Raw genomic sequence first — 21,914 nt, 5'->3', positions numbered from 1 at the left:
TTATTTAGGGTCCAGTCGTGGGGCCTGAACTCTGGGCCTGGGCACTGTCCCTCAGCTCTTCAGCTCAAGGCTACCGCTCTACCACTTGAGCCACAGCACCACGTCTGGCTTTTTTCTTTTTTCTTATGCGGTGCTGAGGAATTGAACCCAGGGCCTCATTCATGCAAGGCAAACGCTCTACCACTGAGCCACCTTCCCAGGCCCTCCTCTATTTATTAATAGGAAGAAATTAATAAATTCAGCAAAAAATTTAGTAATTCAGCAAGGGAAGAGTGGTCCTTTCTCCTCCATTTCTTTACACATTTAATTATTTATATACTTTAGTCAAACCTGGTGCCTGTTTATCTGTGGGTTATAATCCTCTCCTTTTAAAAAATACTTTTTATTGTAAAGATGCTATACAGAGGGGTTACAACTAGTTATATGAGTAATCAGTACATTTCCTAATGAGCATTGCTACCCCCTCCTTTGTTTTCCCCCTGCCATTCCTTTCCTCTTACCTCCCCAACTCCTCACACCCTCCCCCCAAGTTGTAAAGTTTGTTTTCAACATAGTATCTTGTACATCTCATTGTTACAATGGGTCAACCTGTATCTTTGTTTCAGCATTTTGTTATTTCCCTTCCCCTCCCCAAATTAGAAAAATGTATATACAAGATGCAGAGCACCTGAATCAAATACAGTGAAAACAGGGGCATACCACAGGGAAGAACATACAAAAGAAACAAAAAAAAATCACATAGTACATTAAAAACAACAGCAACAAAGATAAAAGCTCTGTGTCCTATCTTGGGGTTCATTTTGCTTAGTATCATCTTATGTGGTCATATATACATAGCTTTTGACCTTTTCTGCTTGTCTGGTAAGATTATCCTAGACGTATACTAGTTATTACAAATAAGGGAGACCATGGGACCTATGTTTCTTTGGGTCTGGCTTACTTCACTTAATATAATTTTTTCCAAGTCTCCATACTTACTTGGCTATCCTAGTTGTTCTGGGTGTGGCTTTAGTTTAGTTTTTGTGTCCTTTCCTTGTAACCTGTCACCTTAGAAGCTTTTACAGATCCTAGCTCCACACTCAGATATTCTGGTGCAAATGCTCTAGAGAGGGGGCCTGTCTTCAGCTCCCCAGTATAGCTTGGGTTGAGGTCCAGAGATGTGGTTCAGTGTCACTGTTGATTTACAGAGGACTCTAAGGCTCAGCAAAGGGGAAGGTACTTGCTCAGTTACAGCAACTGAATCAGGGGAACTTTCCAGGACCACCTCCTCTTCACTCCTTGATTCTCTCCCTACTTTATCCCCACACCCAGCTCTGCCAAGCCTCTCTCTTTCATAACCCTGGCTGCTAAAGCATATGTCAGAGAAAATGATGTCCAGATAGTGGTTCATACACTTGGGGACTCCTGTTGACCCCCAACACCTTTGCAGGGAGCCAGATGTCCCTTGATCAAGATGGGATCTCAGATTCATTCTCTTGCCAGCCTCTAGTGGAATTTTCCAGAAGCTACTTGACTTTCAAATGTCAACAGATATTTTAGCATCTTCTAGTAACACAGTCACAAAAGAAATGAACAAAAATGTAAAACTGTGCTGCTTCTCACTAAGCTTTTTGGTTGGGAAAATACAGCTTTTTCCATAAAAATAGATTATATACATGGACATGTAAAATGTTTCTTACTTTTAAATGTGTATTATTACAAGTATATTTATTAATAATTAATATAGCCCTACATACTAGTAAACATATATTGAAAATATTTAACACTGTGAATATTGATAGATATAACCCACACACAACTTTTTAGGGTCCTGAGCAAGTTTTTAAGAGTACAAAGAAGACTTAGAATCATATTTTCCTCTAGAATATTCTAGGTTTTTCTTTGCTAGAATGTTTTGATGAAGAAAGGTATAATATCTTAAAAATATAAAGAACTACTTCCCATCACCTTCAAATCCTATGGGTGGTGCTGAAATAGTAATATTAGGAAACCCTTTGTGATCTCCTACTCCACAACAGAGCCTGACCTCTGTCACCCCTACCCGATCACAGAGCCCACTCATTAGAACTGTTTTTACCTGGGCTTCATCAAGTATGTTCTGGCTTCATCAAGTATGTTCTGCTCAGTGCCAGGAAAGCAGGCTCCCAATCTCTGAGGACTTCCACAAAAATAAACATTGAAGGGCTTCCTGGAATAATACATATCGGTGAAAGTGGAACATGATTGCACTGTGAAAATAATAGGTATTCCAAAAACAACCTTGATTCTTTGATAAGTTTCTGAAAACTATAGTACATTTTAAAGCTGCTGATAAGGAAGTTAAGGGGAGGTAATGCAAATGTAATTGTCAAGTTGTCCTTGGAGCCCAGGGACAGCAGGTAAGTTTTGGCCAGGAGACAGCCTTTCTTTGGTATCTTTTACTTGTCTGCAGAGAAGCGCAATGGTTTGTGCTGATGAATCATCAGGTGTCCCAGCCTCCAGAGTTTAAGGAGCCAGTGATAAAACTGTGGACCTCAAACAGGTTGGAAGGGGAAACATTTCTTGTATACCAGCTGTATGTCAAGGCAGAGAACAAAGAGATCCAGTCTGAGAGGTAGAACAGAACCCTTTAGAGCAGCTGGCTAGGCTCTGACTCAGCGCTGCATGGGGAGGTGTCAGTAGAACTTCTCATAAGCCATGAGCTTAGAACCATTCGTTGGGATCAGCACTCTGCAGCATGACATTCTGGGGAATCACCCTAAGAACTCAAAGCCTGCCTGCTTCATTCTGGGGATGGCATGGGACTGGGTGCTGGTCACTTTTATGTTGAAATCTTTCCTAGTGATTCATGTGGAACAACAATCATAATTCCAAACCAGATTTTCTCAGGTCTCCTACAGCCATCAGAAGCACTGACTTATACATCCACAAGGAAGGTTTGAGAGTTCTTGTTCATAGTGGCAAGTTGTGCATTAAACCATAGTGTGGGGTTCTTCTAAGGGCAGACCTCTGTGGCTGCCCAGGTGCATGCCCACAGAGCCAAGTTTTGGTCTTTGGTCAGCTTCCCCAGAGCTCACTTCTCATCCTGGTGGCTTTCAGAGTAGGCTAGAGGCTGGTCCTCAGAGCAAACAGCTTCCACTCGTGGGCAGTCTCAGCACCAATGACATCATCTCCAGAAGAAGAGGTAGGCGAGAGGGCTTGGCTCTTCTGCTCCTCTCCTGTTCAGAATGATCTCATGCTTCCTCAAAGCCCAGTGCCTGCTGTCATCTGGCTGCAGGCCCAACATCACATTTTCCCCTGTGCACCTACATGCTAATAGACCATTCTTGGCCCTGGGCCACTCCCTGCACCCACAGGGGCCAAGCAGGGAAAATGAATCTGCTACTCCATTCCCTGGCTGGTGCTGGTCACCAAAGATCATTTCTCAGTTGAAATTTCAATCTTCTAGAATGAGAAGTTGGAGGGAAGATGGATTATTTCACCAGTCATGGAATGTAGTCTGTCATTAAAGAGGGATATAAATGGCTGTGCTGAGTGGGTTGTGCTCACTCATCATTTCACAGTGACTTCTCTGACCTTGACACTTATTTAGGCCTGGGGCAGTGGACAGAGGGTCAGAGTGGATGTCTTCTGCCCTCTAGTTGTGTTTGGGGAGCCTCTAGTCCGGCTTGTATCCAAATTTCCATACCGGAGCCAGGCCTGCACCTTGGAACAGGATGTCTTCTCTGATTTACCTTCTCTGCTTTTCTGTCTGGTTGACTCCATACTCTGGAAGGTGGTGCTTCATAAACATTTTGTTATTATTATTTTGAAAGTTCATGTAAGCACACATGTATGGAGGGCCAAGAATAAAGCTTGTTGCTTGCTTCCTTCCCAGTTCTAATCTTACATGTAGTAAAAAGTTAATATTTACTGAATGAAATCAACTCAGATATCAGCCAAGGCTTCCAGAACATCTAAGAATGCTCATCTTACACATGGGGACCAGAGGCCTAGAGATTGGAAGCTCTCAAGTCTGTGGTCGGTCCTGGAAGAACCAGGCACACTGACTGCTAATTAGAATTACTCAGGGAGATGGCAGGTGTGTGACCCCATACCTATCTATATCTGAATGGTTTCACCTTCCTAAAGATAGCCTAACTACAGACTGATCTTCTCTCTCTCTTTTTTCCCCCACTTAATGTAATTCCACTCACTAGCTCCCCTGAAATGCTTGGCAAGCTTAGTAACCCGTAAGACTTTTGTGGTATTTGGCCATCCAGCACTGATTCATGCTATTCTCAATAACAGTACCTGATTTTTGTCTTAAAATGCCTCTTCCTTCTCCCACTCTAAGTCCTTGTTGGTTCAGTGGAACAAGCTCTAGTCCTGGCTTCACAGGGTAGAGTAACTCAGGGATGTGATTCACAGTGTACTGCTGGGCAATCTATTAGTTCAGGAAAAAAAAACAACAACAACACAGATTTGAACCCAGATGATATACACCTTGTCCTCATGTAGCTCTTGAGAATCAAGTCCATACAGGCAATAACTTTAATAAAATACTTGGTAACAAAGGGTGCGCTGTACATGTGCAGATTATATGCTATGCCCCTGGCTGGCATCTGAGGTACCTTCAAATGCTCAAGTTCTTGATATGATTCACCAATGAAAACAATGCAATGATGAGTGGGTGGCTACAGATGCTATTCTCCCCTTTCTCTCTACTTGAATGGAGTTCAGTTGTCTTACAACTTACAAGTTGTCTTACACCTAGTGTTTGGGACATTACAAGCTCCCCTAAGAGCAAAGCTTTTACATAAAGCGCTCACTATAGAACTGAAGACACAAGTGAACATTAGGTCACACAAGAATAGGTTCTGTGATGTTCTTTTGTCTTTTGCCAAGGACATTTTTATGCACTTGTCAGGTTTTGGTCCAAGACTTAACTTTTGGAGTTATACTTCCAAACAGTGAGGTAAGAGAGAAGACATGCTTCTAAGAGCTGGCTTTCACCACTATGGAATGACTGTTCTGAGGACATTGGGCTCTGACTGCCACTATGCTCCTGGAGCCCTAAGCTGCCAGTTTTCCCTTAATAACACATAGGGCAAGTGAGAACCAAGTAGCACAAGATTCTGTCATCCTTGTAAAAACAGAAATGTAACACACATTGTCACCTCCATTTAGTTCACTCAATTTTATTCTGGGTGTATATTACAGATAACACAACTTAAAACATACCAGTGAATACTGAAAACTAAGGCCATTCTGTGAGTTCTATTTAAAACCTGGTGTTCTCCACATCATAATCTCTTTAAAAATGTAATATAAAAAACAAGACTCCGTTGTGAAATAAGAATTTAAGGTAAATATAACTTTAGGGTCAGATCTAATCTGAAGCTCATAGTGTAGCAAAATCATTCTCATCAACAGTATAAACAACTCTAAGGCAACTGCTACCTTAGCATCGAGTTCTCTCACACTGGGATACAACCAGCAAGTGGTATTCACAGACCATTTTCCTCCCAGTAAGTAGGAAGGGGAAACTTAACCTAAGAACCATACTTACAGAACTTTTGGAACAAGAAAAAGAAAAGGACCCATAACTAAGGCACTGAAAACACATCATTTATATAAAGAAATGTAAACAATTTAACACCAACAGGCTTTCTCCATTACTCTTTATTGTAAGAGTACACGGGGTTATTATTGTTGTTGGGCCACAGCGTGAAGTCTGGGTGACATGGAAATGTCTGCTTGTCTGCAGAGTTCAGTCTTGGCTATAAAGATATGGTTCTTGACACAGTGCTGCTCAAGTAACTAATCTCAAAGTGATTTTTAAGTGGAAGCTGTTATTCCTCTTGAATCTGCATTTTGAGAGCATATTGAGGAAGAATTTTATTGGCAGTCTTAAATGATGGGCTCTTTCAAATATTTATCTAGTGAGTTTTTAATCTTCTACCAAGCTCTTGGGCTAAGTTTGAGAGTTCCTTTGGCTTGTTTCATCCAAGATATCTGGGGGAAGAACTTGTCACCTTTCCAGTGCCCCTCCTTCTGGGTTCATACTTTAAATAATCGGTTCACGTTATAAATAAAACATACTTGGTATATTTAAAACCTTTCAGAATGGTGAATTTGGCAGCTAGACAAGTGGCACTGCAAACATTTCAAAGTCTAGCAAGTTCACTGTCAGAGGGCTGAGCGGTCACGTGGCACAGACCTGTGGTAGCCAGACACACAGCTGCGGAACCCAGGGCAATGGCGGGAAGTGTGGCAGGGGGTGTTTTTGAGGCCTGTCACAGTTACTGAGTTTCTTGAATTTATTCTAGACATTTGTACTCATTTAAGATAGTCCTAGGCTCCAAATCATTAGCTATAGTTCTTTGAGTTTTTTTTTCAAAGAAGAAACAGTTTAACACAGCTAAATGTAGAGGCAGTATGAACAATTAATAATTAATAAAATATACAATTTAAAAAGCCATATTGAAAAGCAATTAAAAGAGGAGACTTTTTTGTTGTTTGAAGTATCTCTAATCAATGAAGCAAGTAGAGTGCTTATAGTCCTTGGTTTCAGAGCTTTATAATTATGAATTTTTGGTAGGTAAAATTTGTTATCTTAACCATGTTTTAAGAGAAAAAAGATTTTCCATTTAAAGGCTGCTGAGTCTGAGGATACAAGCCAATGGGATACCATGCCTATGAGCGTGTGGAGCCTGCAGAGAGGGGAGCTACCGACTTGCAGGGTAGGATGTGCCTTTTCTCTATTACCTGAGACAAGCATAATCATATCGTTAAACTATTTCCAGGTTTATATACAATCCAAGGCAACCTAAAAGAAATGGACGACTGTTTCATGAAGGGAAGAAAAAATAGTTGCTTCTTTTATCTTAAGTCCACAAAGTTAAACAGCTCAGGTGGGGACGAGTATACTTAATAGTTATACTGAGTATGTATACTCAGCAGGATTAAAATTAGCTTTGAAGGAGCAGTAGTAAAACAGGAGTTGGTACACTTCACTACAGTAACTACTTAAAACTCTCAATAAAAACAGCATTCTGTCTGACTAGTGCTTTCTCAGGCAATCTGCTAGGTCCAGCTCCTGTGCACTTACCTTTCATGACCATGTATATGATTCAACTGTTGAGTAAAAATCACTGCCAAACAAAAATGAGATGTCACAAAGAGAAGGCATTCATGCCCAAAGAGTACATAAAGCAGGAAGTGACCTTAGAGGCTGGATCAACACAGGAGTAAAGAAAACTGACAGATCTGCCAACAGCTATTGACTTTTAATTGCCTTTTAAAGCTTCAATGGAGTAGAAACAATAACAACCCTTTCTTTAGCCCCAGAAGGATCATGGTGGTCAGAGTGGACTTAAATATTACTATTGAGAGAGTTCTAAAAGGAGATTCTGTGCTATCATTGAAAAGGGTTCATTTTGTATTTTAAATCTAAAGTTTATCAAGGGTACAGGGTTGACTAATTCAGAATAAAACCATTGCTGCCCTGTTTGTAGTCATTTGTTTTAATGGTAGAAGCTGCAAGCCCATGCACATGTAGAAAATACAATAAACCTTCCTTTTTTGGTAAGTTTTAAAGAAATGTTTCGCAAGTCAGTTTCTGTTTGCAGAAACAGAATGTTCCTCAAAGTGTGCCTTTTAAAAAGTATGTGACTGCATGTGTACCATTTTTAATAGAGAAAACGTTAACACCTGGCAACAAGTTGTAAAGAAAGCCAGCTCAGTGCATGCAGGATTGACTGGAATGGAGACCTTAATCTGAATTACTACTTTTTAAAATTCAAATGAGGGTTTCCAAGTGGAGAGCCTGTGGTTGCTCCCTGAGACGTGTGCAGGTGATCTCCAAATGGGAAAGGGCACAGGTGGTCTTCTGACAGCTTGGTCAGTACAACACACTGGGAGGAACAAAGCACTTCCTAGCAAACTGGACATCACTTTAGGTGATTAGTTAAGTTCCAGTTTCTGACATGGAAGAAGATAGAGTGGGTTTAAGGATGAGGGCAGTGCCCAAAGAAGGAGTCTGGGCATCACCTGCCTGGGCACCTGCGGGCAGGTGCTCACCTCGGGGGGTGAATTGGGCAGTCAAGTATAAGTGCGTGGTAGGCCAGTGCTCATGAGTTCAGACTCCGGCTCTGGGAGTCTGTTAGAAAACAGGGCTAGATCTTTCAGAAAACTGTGTGTGCCTTGTCTGTTAACAACGTGGTGATTGTTTAATAATATTCTGGCCCAATCGATCCCTGCTATATACGCAGCATCAAAATTACATTCAGAGATTTAAAAAAAAAGTAGCAATATTTTCTTCACAAAATTAAGTGCAAAATATCTTCAACAAATAATGATAGTAAGAAACGTCTGATATAGTCATGCAAAAATGTATCTATTTACAAAGGCCTAGAACTACTTCTAAAATATCCCTAGGGTTTTTACAACCCTCTTACTCATTTTTTTTCGAATTTAAATGTGGCTGCTTCCGTAAAAGACGGTAACATGCGAGTTCGATCATTTCTAGTCCGCCAAATATTCTCTCTTGCAGCACAAAGAACACAATGAAGACTATGAAATACCACCTAACAAAAGTATAATAATATATGAGCAGACACATGGCAGGGCTGAACAGGGTCCAATAGAGTATAGAGAGCAACTTGACCACCAGGACCCTGAGCTCAGACTTGCAAGGTGGGATCACGCTCTGCCCGGTGAATTCAAAGTTCCTCTCCCCTTGGTAGAAGGAGCGCAGCCTTTCTTCTTTCTCCTCCCACCGCTTGTGGCACCAGAGCTGAAGGTCCTCCTTGGATGCAGGCAGGGTGTCTACTGGGTACCGATGCACGTGAAAGTGGATTTCCTTGGGGAAGTTCCCACACAGAAGGTGCTTCTCTGTTTGAGGAATGTTGTAAGGGTATGCCACAGTGATATCATGGACAGCATCAAGGTTCTTACCTAGATTTAGAAGAGATAAAAATATCTTGGCTTTAATGGGGTGGAAATGTTGATTTACAATGCCAGGTAGAACCAGGAACACTGACAAATCAGGACAGAGTGAACCGCACTGAACAAATAAAGGCTATGAACACTGTTGTTCTTGGGCACTTGGGGCGATGTTTAGTAGTCAGTGCCACTTCTAGCTTTCTGGTGGTTTATTGGAGATAAGAGTCTCATGGACTTTCTTGCGTGGGCTGGCTTTGAACTGTGATCCTCAGATCTCAGCCTCCTGAGTAGCTAGGATTACAGTCATGAGCCACCGGTGCCCAGCTCTAGAAGTTTTTTTAGATTAAGGTGTGGATCAGATGGTATTACATCTGTTAGAATCATCATAGTTAGTGTATGTGTTGAAGTATATGTATTTCCCTCTGTGTAAGTTTTACTTCAAAAGAAATGAAACAACTCTCATGTTACACCATTATGCTCACCCTTTCCTAGTGAACCCATTGGGCTGGATGCTATAAAAATGGTTCTAGTCTTCTGTAATGTTTCAGTCTTTGTTACTCTTTTTTTAGTAACTCATTTCAAAACTTTTCTATAAGCAGTAACTCAAATTCCACCTTCTGCCGAAACCTTTTTCCTTGGTCTTACCCATATTGCTGTACCCACATCGACCAGACTGCTTCCCCACTGTAACTCCTAGCTTCTCATATTCACTATCACAATTCAACCTAGAATTTTATTCCTCTTGACAACTGCTAGTATAAGGGCATGTGTACGTATGTATAAGATCATCAGGTTCAATATAGAAGCATCATGCTTTGACAATGCCACTGTCTAGAATCCTGACTCAGCCAGCCTCCTGAATGAGTTTGCCTAAATCTCTCTGTGGCTTACTTAGTTCTTTTACCTATAAAGTACCTCTTAAAGTGGTTGTGAAAATTTAATGAAAGAGTGAATGTGAAGACAACTGATGAGTGTCAATGCTCCATGAATGGTAAAGAGATAATGTGAAGAAGATGGATCTTTCTACTGGCTGTTCATTTCCTGAGTTTTCCTTAACCAACAGACACTTGGAAATGTGTTAACTTCACAGCAAGAGGAGGAATGGAGAAGTCTTACTCTGGAAGGTATCTACTGTCCTGAAAATTGCATATTAACACAGGTTCCAGGCAACACAAACCCACGCGCCACTCTACTGCTGCAGATGAGAGGAAGTCCAATTCTAGGCATGGAGAAGAACTTGCTTCTACCCCACCTTATCTGGAACTCTGGCCCAAGGTCTCTAGCCTGGAAGAACCCATGCCACCAGACAAGTAAGCTTCCTCTTTGAAGGAACAGGGAAAATGTGGCTTGCCAAGACAAAAGTTGAGATGTGCCTTCAGTTATCAGAACAAAAGAGCTCTGCAATTGTCAGCGATATACTGCCTTTAAATCTTTTGGTAGAAAAAGGCAATGGATATTTAAACATGATGACAAAAACTATTTTTAGATCCCTCTGTTTTCAGAAAACTTAAATTACAAACCTAGAAGCTGTATTTTAGTCATATGCTTACATGGGGCTTAGAAAGTCGATCTACTCTGTTCTGGTACTGTTTCTTCTGGAACATTTAATACTTCACTGTTACTTTATAAAGCTAGCACTCTTAGAACAGTCATACTTACTTGGGCCCCAGTAGAAGAGCAAAGTAATTGTTTAATACTTCAAATCCTGGTTTTTATTCTTAAGACGGGAACTAAGGAAATTAGAATATTGTACTCATGTTAAAGAAATCAACAGAGGTTTGGTAACAATGACTGACTTTTACAAATGATTATCCAGAAGGAAAGGTCTCCAAGAATGTCATGAGTTGAGCTTATGACCATTAGAAGAGTCCTACCCAACATGAACAGCTCATTGGTAAGGCGAGACAGCAAAAGCCTTATGAATTGTATATTTAAAACCAAAGAACTGAAAGAAGTTTTGTAGACTCTCAATGCATGCTGGCGTGATGAAGCTCTGCTCTGCTCCTGCTGGCTAAAGTATCCTATCTAGCTGCATACAGCTCACAGAAGAATACAAATGTAGTTTTCAACGCAGTAATCTTTTAATAGAACTGCTACATTTGAATTCTTCCCATTCCATAGCCAAATATATGTAGAACATACAAAACTATAATTAATTTTATATTTCATTTTGACAATGATTCAAAAAATTGAGATGCAAAACACAAGTCTATTTTCTATTAGCTATATCTAAATCCATAAATGAGGTGACATACATTGGAGAGTTAGATAAAGTAGCCTGTCATGTAACATGCATTTGTGTTCAAATAAGATGCTGAGTGCTGCTGATTTTTATTCATTGTTTTTCAGGTGAAAAAAACAACAACAACAACACCCAAAACAAAAATCAATCTCATTCTAAGAGGAAAGAAGTTGGATTTAGTAACTGAGCAATCATTCACTGTACCACTCTGGTTCTGACATGCAACTGATAATAACACATAACAAATTAGCTGAAGTCTCTACGCTCTGAAGAACAGTCTTGGACTAATTCAGACATATATAGTCTAAAAACACCAATAAATACGACACCTTTCAGCTGAAAGAAAAAAAGTATGCATGAGCCACTTCAACTGGTACTAAGATTCAAACAGTATCAGATGGTTTGTTACAGAAATCACTATTGTTTCCTACCTGGAATGTCATTCACTTTTCCTTTGGCTTAAGTTATGAAACAATTGGTAGAATCAGATAGCTCCACGCCTGTCTCTTACCAGCTCTACAACATTTCCTGTTCACCAGAAGCCTGCTGGTAAAGTTGGACATTGGTATCTGCCTCATTCTGTGGGTTTGTGATCACCTGGGATCAGGATTGTAAAGTGCTTAGAGAAATGGCCAGGACACATGTTGTGGGTGCTAACATCAGTCCTCACTATGGGTGTAATCACCTTTAAAAGCTTAGGTAAGTTTTAAGTGTAGGCTGCTACTGTCACCTTACTTCTTTCTCTAGATTCATCTTTGGTAGAAATGTCAAGTGTGTGTGTGTGTGTGTGTGTTTGTGTGTGTGTACACTATGGTTTATTGCTTAACCATTACTTCCCCTCCTCTCTCATAGTACAGAAGCACAGCTGTTTAGAGGGCTGACCTCAGCACTACGGGACAGTCCTAATTTATCTCCTGACATATATTCCTTGCCATCTCCACTGCTGTACTCAAACCTTAGACATTTTGAGCTAAGCACAGATGTTCCATCTGCCCTTGGCCCCGAGAGTAGAAGCTCATGATCTGTCTGATGGTTACTGTCTGCTTGTCTCATCTTGTATTTTAAAATAAAACAATGGTGGCACTTAATCTTTTTCTAAGAATAAACTACACTGGACTTTAAAAAAAATCATTCTTCAGACAGAAAGGTAAAACTAAGTATGGTTTCTTTATGAACAACCTTGCTTATCTTATCTGACTTTGCTTCTTTAAAGATGGTTTTAAGACACCTATTTTCACATCTCTGTTGTGAATCTGCTAAACTTTGGTATTTTATAAATGTGTGAATCTTCTCAGTGTTGTGTGTTTCTCTACTAATGAGCATTGGTATTCTGGATCTTAAGAACTAGTTTAATTTTCAGATAGAATGGAAATATTTGACATGATCCGTAGTTTGACAACATTGGTGTATTAACAGATTGTAAAAGGCAAGATCAGTCCTTCCAAACCTCCTTCATGAAGGCTTTCCAGAGAAATCCAACCAGACTAGACACTGTTAGAAACACAGGTCAGCCTAGAAGGCAGATGGAGGAGGAGACATAGTTCTAGTTCTAGTTTTAACCAGAAGGGTCCCCCCTTCTCTAGACCCTCATTTTTGGTCTATAAAGCAGAGGAAGTGGCTCCTAAGCCACTAATTCCTCTACCAGTGACTGCTGGTATATCTCAAGGCTGGAGTTCTGGGTTCTGTCTCAGTTTGATACATTTGCCCCTCTGTGGACACCAGAGGCGCTTCTAATTCCTCCTCAATTGCTGCTATCCTTTCCCAGTTGCCTAAGCAGGACTCTGGAAAGTTAGGGAGTCGTCAGGACCCTGGAGGGCACACTGCCCCCCTGCTGTTTGGAAGAGGTATCTGCAAGCTCTTCTTCTGGATAGGCAGAAGTCAGTGGTAGGCACTTTTGACCATGTAGTTTTGATCAAACACAGTCAAAAAAGAAATTAAGACAACCTTTTAAACTCCTGTATATATTATGCTGATTAATTGATTTCCATGTCTTTAGTAGAAGTTGGGAAGCTTTATGGAAAAAATGAATCATGCATCCACAGTTTAGTACTAAACTCTATGCATACTGAGCATTGGCAGTTTTTTCTCAATGGTACCATATACCCACAGATATCAAGGGTCTATTACGCAAAACCATGTATGAATTCCACACATGATAATAACTGTGTTATCATGTATATAGTGTTCTTTTTTGGTCGTGGGGCTTCAAATCTGGGGCATGGGTGTTGTCCCTCAGCTCTTCAGCTCAAGAGCTCTTCAGCTCTGCCACTTGAGCCAAGCACCACTTCTGGGTTTTGGAGATAAGCGTTTCATGAATTTTCCTGCCTAGGCTGGCTATGAACCGTGATCCTCAGATCTCAGCCTCTTTAGTAGCTAAGATTACAGTTATGAGCTACTGATACCTGGCTATGGTATTTTTATAGTAATTTTGTTCCTGGCCACCAAGGAGTTTATTTTTTGGTTTTATTCCTCTGAGTATGCAGCTTCATTTCCTTTTTTTCCGTTCTTTCAGGTCATTTATTCCCTTTGAATCAGTTTGCAAAGCTCCTTCTTTACCACAGACTACTAACCCTCTGAACACCATTTTGCAAATATTATTTTACAAATTCATTATTTACTCTCACAACACAAATGTGCAAAATTTGTTCAAAACAGTTTCTCTTTTTGTTAACAGCTTTTTCATTCCTAGGTCTTTTCTCTCCTGTACGTAGAATATATGTATATCTTTTATTTTTCTGCAAGATGAAAAATGTTTATTGTTTTTGGCTACAAGAGTCAATTTTTTTAATAAGTTTTTTATTGTGAAAATACTGTACAGAGGGGTTACAGTTACATGAGCAAGGGAATGAGTACATTTCTTATCAAGCATTGTTGCCTCCTCCTTTGCTTTTTTCCCTACCATCCCCTTCCCCTCCCATCTCCTCAACTACCCTCCCTCCCTCTCTCCACTCCCCCCATCTAAATTGTAAAGATCGTTTTTCAACATGGTGTCTTGTACATCTCATTGTTGCAATGGGTCAATCTGTATCTCTATTTAAACCATTTGTTTTTTCCCTTCCCCGCCCCAAATTATGCCAACATCAAATTCAGTGAAAACAGGGTTATACTGTGGGGGAGGGACATACAAAGCAGAAGAAAAAATCACATGGTGTGTTATAAATACATTAGAAACAATAGCAAGAAAGAAAAAAAAACACTTGTGTCCTTATCTCGAGGTTCATTTAGCTTAACATCATCTTTTTTTTGGTGGGGGGGGTCTAGTCATGGGGCCTGAACTCTGGGTCTGAGTGCTGTCCCTCAGCTCTTCAGCTCAAGGCTAGCACTCAACCACTTGAGCCACAGCGCCACTTCCAGCTTTTTTTGTTTCTGCTTATGTGGTGCTGAGGAATCAAACCCAGGTACTCAAGCATGCAAGGCAAGCGCTCTACCACTGAGCCACCTTCCCAGCTCTCTCTTAACATCATCTTATCTGACCTTTTCTGCTTGTCCCACTAGTTATTGCAAATAAGGGAAACCATGGGACCTATGTTTCTTTGGGCCTGGCTTACTTCACTTAATATAATTTTTCCATGTCTTTCTATTTCCTAACAAATGGGGCAATGTCATTGTTTCTGATAGAGGCACAGAATTCCATTGTGTATAGAGACCACACTTTCTTGATCCATTCATCTACTGGGGGGCATCTGGGTATCTTAGTTATGGTAAATAATGCTGCAATGAACATAGTTGTACTGGTAGCTTTCGTATGGCCTTGTTTGTGATCATTTGGGTAAATGCCCAAAAGTGGGATTGCTGGGTCCTAGGGGAACTCTATGTGGAATCTTTTAAGGAACCTCCATACTGCTTTCCAAAGTGGTTGAACAAGTTTACATTCTCACCAACAATGCAGTAGAGTTCCCTTCTGACCACATCCCCTACAGCATTTGTTGTTATTAGATTATAGCCATTCTAACTGGGGTGAGGTAGAATCTCAATGTTGTTTTGATTTGCATTTCTTTTATGGTTAGAGAGGTTGAGCATTTCTTCATATGTCTATTGGTCATTCTTATTTCTTCTTCAGAGAAGTTTCTCTTTAAGTCTTTAGCCACTTATTTATTGGGCAGTTGTTTCTTTGAGGACCTGTTGTTGGGGGATTTAGTTTTTTGCGTTCCAAGTATATTTTAGATATGAGACTCTTGTCCATTGTGTGGCTAGTGAAAATCTTCTCCCAATCCATAGGCTTTATATTGATATTGCTAGCTATGTCCTTTGCCATGCAGAAGCGCTGAGGCTTATGTCCCATTCTGTCCCAGCTTGCAATCCCATCTGTCCAACCATTCTTTGATTTGTTGTGTTCCTGGGTCTCTAATAAGAAAGTTTTGGCTTGTGCCAAGGAGACCTAGAGTTTCTCCTATTCCTTCCTGTAATGTTTTCAGGGTGTCTGCTTTGACTTGGAGGTCTTTGATCCATTTGGAGTTGATTCTGGTGCAGGGTGATATATAAGGATCTAGCTTTAGTTTTCTACAGGTGTTTAACCAATTTTGCCAGCACCATTTACTGAAGAGGCCGTCTTTCTTCCATTCTATTCTTTTAGCTCCCTTATCAAAGATTAGATGGCTATAGGTCTATGGGTTCATTTCTGGTTTTCAATTCTATTCCATTGGTCCTGAGATCTCTTCTTGTGCAGTACCAAGCTGTTTAGATTACTATGGCTTTGTAGTAGAATTTGAAATTTGGTATTGATATTCTTCCAGCTCTGTTCTTTCTGATCATTTTTGCTATTAGGTGTCTTCTATTGTTCCATATGAATTTTTGGATTGCCTCTTCTATTTCCTTGAAGAATAGGAATATTGATAGGTACTGCACTGAATTTGTAGATAGCCTTGGGAAGTGTTGCCATTTTCACGATGTTGATCCTTCCAATCCAAGAGCATGGGAGGTTTTTCCACTTTCTAAGTGCTGCTTTGCTTTCCTTTTTCAGGTTTGAGTTAGTTTACTTTCTTACAAAGACATCAATTGTTCAAGCTCCCATGATACTAGCCCCCTGTTCTCACTTGGTCATAGACTAAGGGCTCAAGGTCACACTATGTAGTCTCCCTTATCTATACTGCCCTCCAATTTGTATTTATTCAGCTTCAGTATCATTATATTCAGCTTCAATTATGATATTGGCATGACATCTGGTAAACAAATATGCCTTTGTATTCTTTTCCATACTATCTTTGGCTTCTCCTGGGTAACTATTTTGGAATATACAAACTCTAAGGGTATTTAACTCAATTCCAAACCAAATATTCTATTCCTTAATCCCTTCCCTAGTGTCTAGAAACTGTATTTAATTCTATTTATTATTTTGGATATTTACTTTTTTCATATTGTCTTTTTAGCCAAGGAAAGGGTATACATGTTTTTTCATTCACTCAAATCTTACTTCAAGTCTTCTAATAAGATTTCAGAAGTTGAGTGTAACACATATCTGTAATTTTAGCATTTGAGAGGCTGAAACAGGAAGAGTGAAGACCAATGTGCTTTATATAGCAAGTGTGAGGCCAGCTTTATGGTGAGACTCTATCTCAAAACAAAACAAAACAAAATACATAGCAATAACAAAGATTCCTGTTTTCTTCACATAGCTTCTGTGCCTTTTGCTTTATAATTTATTCTTAAATGATTTAATAGGTTTTTGTCTGTATAAATGGAATATTTGCTCCTATTTCTATTTGTAAACACTTACTGCTAGAAATAGAAAATATCTACAGTTGTTTATCTTGTTTTACATAGCCAACTCAACATATTTTCTTATTCTAGATCATTTTCACTTCTATCAGCAGGAAAAGGTTTTGTGTTTTCTGGTCTTCATGGTTATTTTTATTGTTAGTATTTATTTAATAATAGATGATAATTTTAAATTGAACAAAATGTGAGTCTTAGTTTTTTTTTTTAGCATATATGATATTTAGTATGTAAGATGATTACTTTTGAGCTTTGGTAAAAACCCTATTATATGTAAGTATTTAACTTATTTTTTGAGTCTTAATAGGGATTACTTGACTTTATCAAATATATTTTCAGCAATGACAGATGGGATAAATTAATTTTTCAAAGAATATATTAATCACATACCTATAGAACCAAGTAAAGGCAAAAAAAGAAGAAAGTATGGAGATACTGAAAAAGTACACAGTTCTCTAATATTTCTTCTATAAGTGAATAATTCTAGTAGGTAAAAATCAATTAAATCAAATAATTGAATAAGTACTGATAAATTTGAATTACTTGATATTTTACAGGACAAATATTTTTATATTTATTAAAAACTGGGCAAGGTGCCGGTGGCTCATGCCTGTAATCCTAGCTACTTAGGGGGCTGAGATCTGAGGATCATGGTTCAAAGCCAGCCTGGGGAGAAAAGTCCGTGAGACTCTGCTCTCCAATAAACCACTAGAAAACCGGAAGTAGCGCTGTGGCTCAAGAGGTAGAGTGCTCGCGTTGGGCTGAAGAATGCAGGGACAGCACCCAGGCCCAGAGTTCAAGCCCCACGACCAACAACAACAACAACAAAAAAATGGTTGGTGGCAAGAAGATTTACACATATTTTTGTAAAATTTTGGGACTTTTGCAATCATTCTCATATGAAAATTTCATAAGTCAAAATAACAATACAGCTGGGTGCTGGAGGCTCAGGCCTTTAATCCTAGCAACTCAGGAGGCTGAAATCTGAGGATCATGGTTCAAAACCATGGGCTTGAAAAGTCTGTGAAACTCTTATCCCCAATTAACCACCAGAAAACAGTGGTAGAGCTCTTGCCTTGAGCTGAAGATCTGAGGGACAGCACCCAGGCCCAGAGTTCAAGCCCCATGACTGACAAAAAACAAAACAACAATACAATTTCCTCCTAAAATCTTTTACATAAGCTTTGGATGAAAGACAAACTTGAAATGAAAATTACAATCTAATCAAAAAAGAATAAAAATGAGAAACTAAAGGATATAGTAAAGGCTGTATTCAAAAGGAAAACAGATGATATTATATGCTTCTTTATTAAAGAAGATGAAAAGGAAAAAGTACTCATCTAGGAAATTAGAAGGAAAAAATACAAAAGGAAATTGGAAGAGAATATCAGTAAATAAGATGAAAGGTGGTAATTTATAAAACTAGAAAATAGTTATAGAATAAACAAATGCAAAAGCTAGTTATTTGATAAGATGAATCAATATTTATACCCTATGAATCTGATTAAGGAAAAAAAAACATAAAATTATAGATAGTAAATGGTCAAGTGTAAATACAGAAGAGCTGAAAGGATTATAAGAATGAGAACCTACACGTGATCAAAGTATAAATGAGATTTTTATATTACATATACTCAAACTACAGATTAGATGTACACATAAAGATTTGCTTGACAAATAGTTACATTAAATTAAAAATCATGACAAATATTAAATTTAGATAATTTTCAGTGGAAATTAAAACTATTTCTATATAATTGGGACACAGGACACACATGTTAATTATATAGTCACACCAACCTTGTACTACACTCATGTGCAATGGCTCTCAATTCTAGGGACCTTCACATAAGAAAAAATAGGCAGCAATAAGCAGAACAGAATGTCATGATGTACTATGAAGGGAAAGATGCAAATGTTTTACTTCCAAACTGTCTTCCCTGTGGGACCTATGAAGCATAAATGTCACTTAGACTTACAATACAAACCTGTGCCTTGCATTTCTGATGACAAGGACCTTTTAGCCCAGTATTTAACAAATTCACATGCTTCATTTTCATTACCATTCTTTAAAAGAAAAAGGCATGCTAAAATAACATTGAAAGGAGACAATTAAAATTCAGCAGTAACAACGCAGTGACAAGTACATTTTGTCTTACTGATGAATTCAACAAAAATTTGTTGAGATGTTGCCAAAAACCCCGGACAGGAGTTGATAAAAGATTAAAGGATTAGATGTGTCAGTACATGCAGAATCTAATTATTTCTCGTCTCTGAAATAAAGGGGAACAGAGATGGCACATCATTACATCCTCCATGCTCTGAGGGGAGGACTGAAGATGAGTAATCATGTACTTAGACATTACTGAGTGCCTACTATGTATGAGCCATGCATTATTCATTCAACATGTAGTCTATACAGCACTTACTCATGTGCCAGACACAGCTGTAGACTTGTGGGCACACTGCTGAACAAAAGAAAGATTCCTGCCTTTGTGGAGTTTATCAGAGCACACAGTCACTTTGAAGTATTTTAACAACCCTGGAGTTATCATCTCTGTTAAAATAGCTATAGAAACTGAGTCAAAGACAAACACGGTCTCTTGAAAATCACAGGTAGCTGGCAGTCAGTTCTGCTTGACTCTAAAGAAAGCCCTCCCACGATGCTATTCTACTTTCTCACAGCTGAATATTAAGAACAAGAGCTATAGCATCACACTGACCTGGTTTTATATCCAGTCAGTAATTTAACCTCCTTGCACCTCAATAATGCTTCACTTAGGGGCTAGAAACACACACACACACACACACACACACACACACAGTCTCTCAGCCTCTTTGTAGAGGCTGTTGCATACTTGCTACACAGACACTTTTCCACATGAACCTATATCTAGCTCTTTTGTGTTTGTTACTTCAAGGTAGGATTTCATTTTATGTAGCCAGCCTGGGCTACAATCCTCCTACTTGTACTTCTCTCATAGTTGGGATAACAGGTGCATCTCATTGAGCCCTGCTATTGGCTATGATGGTGTCTTTCAAACTTTTATGCCTGAGGCTGGTCTCAACCTGTCCTCTCCCAAGGAGCTAGGATTACAGGCTTCTCAAGTTTGTTATAACCTTATAAATTTCTTTTTACTGCTCCCTCCTAATGAACCTATTAAACCAGAAGGTAGGTTCGTCCATCTGTTTTGTAGCAGCCAACTCTAGCAAAATAAATGCATTATAATCATGTATATATACAGCATGACCTAAGTATGTAAAAATATGCCCAAGGGTAATGGGCATATCTTCATTGTATATGTGATTCTGCCTATAAGAGAGTGTTCTAATTTCATTCTTTTTTTCTTTAAAAGGAATCATACATTTGGCCTAGGATGGGTTATTGTTGATAAATGCTTTGTCTTCAGGAGTAGACAACTAGCAAGTAGAAGGTGAATGTCTTTGGCTCTACTTTTGTCTTCTCCTTAGCCCTGGGTCCTGTGCTGGGTACCAGTCTGGTCCCAAAGTAGCATCAAAGGCCTTACACCATCTGGCCTATTGTTTTCAGCCACCCAGAAATCAGTATTGTTGGGGAGGAACTTAATTTGGGGGAAGGAGGTAGGATCAACAAAGATGATCTAAACATGGCTGCAGGCATTCTAAATTAGAGACTATGAATCCAAAATACCCTCTTGTTGATGAAAAGAATGTGGGGATATATCTGGGCCTGACAACACCAATTCTGAAGACTTGTTTCCTACTGCTTCTCCTCACTGTTACCTGCTCACACAACCCTCCCTTGCAGTCAGATTAAAAACTGCATTGAGAAGATATTCCACTGGCCACCATACTGCTTAATAGAAATAGTCATAATTCATTTATTCTTATCCTTGTTCTTTACAGGGTCATTAAACAAATAGATGGTGGTAATGTGGATTAATACAGAGATGATTTCAAATTTCACACAGTGAATTCTCAAATGTGGGTCTCCTGTACGTCGAGTTTTTCATTATGCCATGGCTGCTACTACTTTTCTACTAAGACAATGAATCAGGTTACGTGTAGTTCAACTGCAGGATGGAAGTCTCTGGTTCTTCCAAGAAGGTAAAATAACAGCAGACTCTATTCTCCAGAGTGTATAGGATGTGTTTTAAACTTGAAAAATAAAGCGTCCAAAGAAAATGAACTTTATATATTTCAAAATGATACATTTCAAAGAACAGAATAGACATATGACAATACCATCATACATCATTCTGATATACCTGTGGCCAAAATAGATTAATTTTCCTCTTCCTTTCTCTTTCCTTCCCTTCCCTTCCTTTCTTATCTCAAATATGGAGGCTAATATACAAAACAACGAAAGCACTCTCAAAGCCACATGGCTAGGCTAACTTGTTTTATTTATTTTGGTGTCAATACTGGGGCTTGAATGTAGGGCCTCTGAACTCTTGCTCAGCTTTTTCGCTTATAGCTTGTATTCTACCACTTGTGCCGAGTCTCCAGTTTGGGCTTTTTGTTGGTTATGGAGATAAGAGTTTCTTGGATTTGTCTACTTGGTCTGGCTTTGAACTTAGATCCTCAAATCTCAGCTTCTTAAGTAGCTAGAACAACAGGTTTGAGCCATAGGCACTTGGCTGGGCTGATTCTTAACAGGCAGTTTCTTTCTTTGTGGATTATCTATGATGAAACTGGAAGTTTCATCTAGGACTAACTCCTATGATCTTGCACCTGTCTGAATTTGGGCTACTTTAACCAACTGCCATACTTGGGGTACCTTAAACACCACACTTTCATTTCTCACAGTTTGGTGGTCTAGAAAGTCTGACACAAGATGCTGCAGACGCCGAGTATGGCTTGCAGGTGGCCATCAACCCTAGAGCTTGGGAAGGTCTTATAGTCTTATTAATACTTTCATTTCAGACCATAGCTTCCAAAACTGTGAGAAACAAAAATTTTTAGAGTTTTAAGCCACCAAGGATATAGTAATTATTTATGGCAGCCTAGGAATCTAATATAGCATACATTTGAAAATACTGATTATCAAGGACTTTTTTTGATAATCATGATT

At 39.2% G+C, this 21,914-nt stretch overlaps 1 protein-coding gene across 4 annotated transcripts in view; it reads right to left on the bottom strand.

Moving 5' to 3' along the window:
• Window positions 1-5,145: 5,145 nt before the first annotated feature.
• Lclat1 (lysocardiolipin acyltransferase 1) overlaps window positions 5,146-21,914 on the bottom strand; it is a 150,544-nt gene continuing 133,775 nt past the window's right edge. For all 4 annotated transcript variants that reach the window (XM_042696695.1, XM_042696693.1, XM_042696694.1 and 1 more), the window contains exon 6: window positions 5,146-8,919. In XM_042696695.1, coding sequence (XP_042552629.1) covers window positions 8,417-8,919 — 503 coding nt within the window. In that variant the 3' untranslated portion in view covers window positions 5,146-8,416. The remainder of the gene's footprint in view (window positions 8,920-21,914) is intronic.

The sequence above is a fragment of the Dipodomys spectabilis genome, unplaced genomic scaffold (assembly GCF_019054845.1).
Source record: "Dipodomys spectabilis isolate Male_0828 unplaced genomic scaffold, ASM1905484v1 ptg000210l, whole genome shotgun sequence".
NCBI lineage: Eukaryota > Metazoa > Chordata > Mammalia > Rodentia > Heteromyidae > Dipodomys > Dipodomys spectabilis.
The sequence above is the reverse complement of the archived record's forward strand: the minus strand, read 5'-3'. Positions and strand labels throughout refer to the sequence as shown.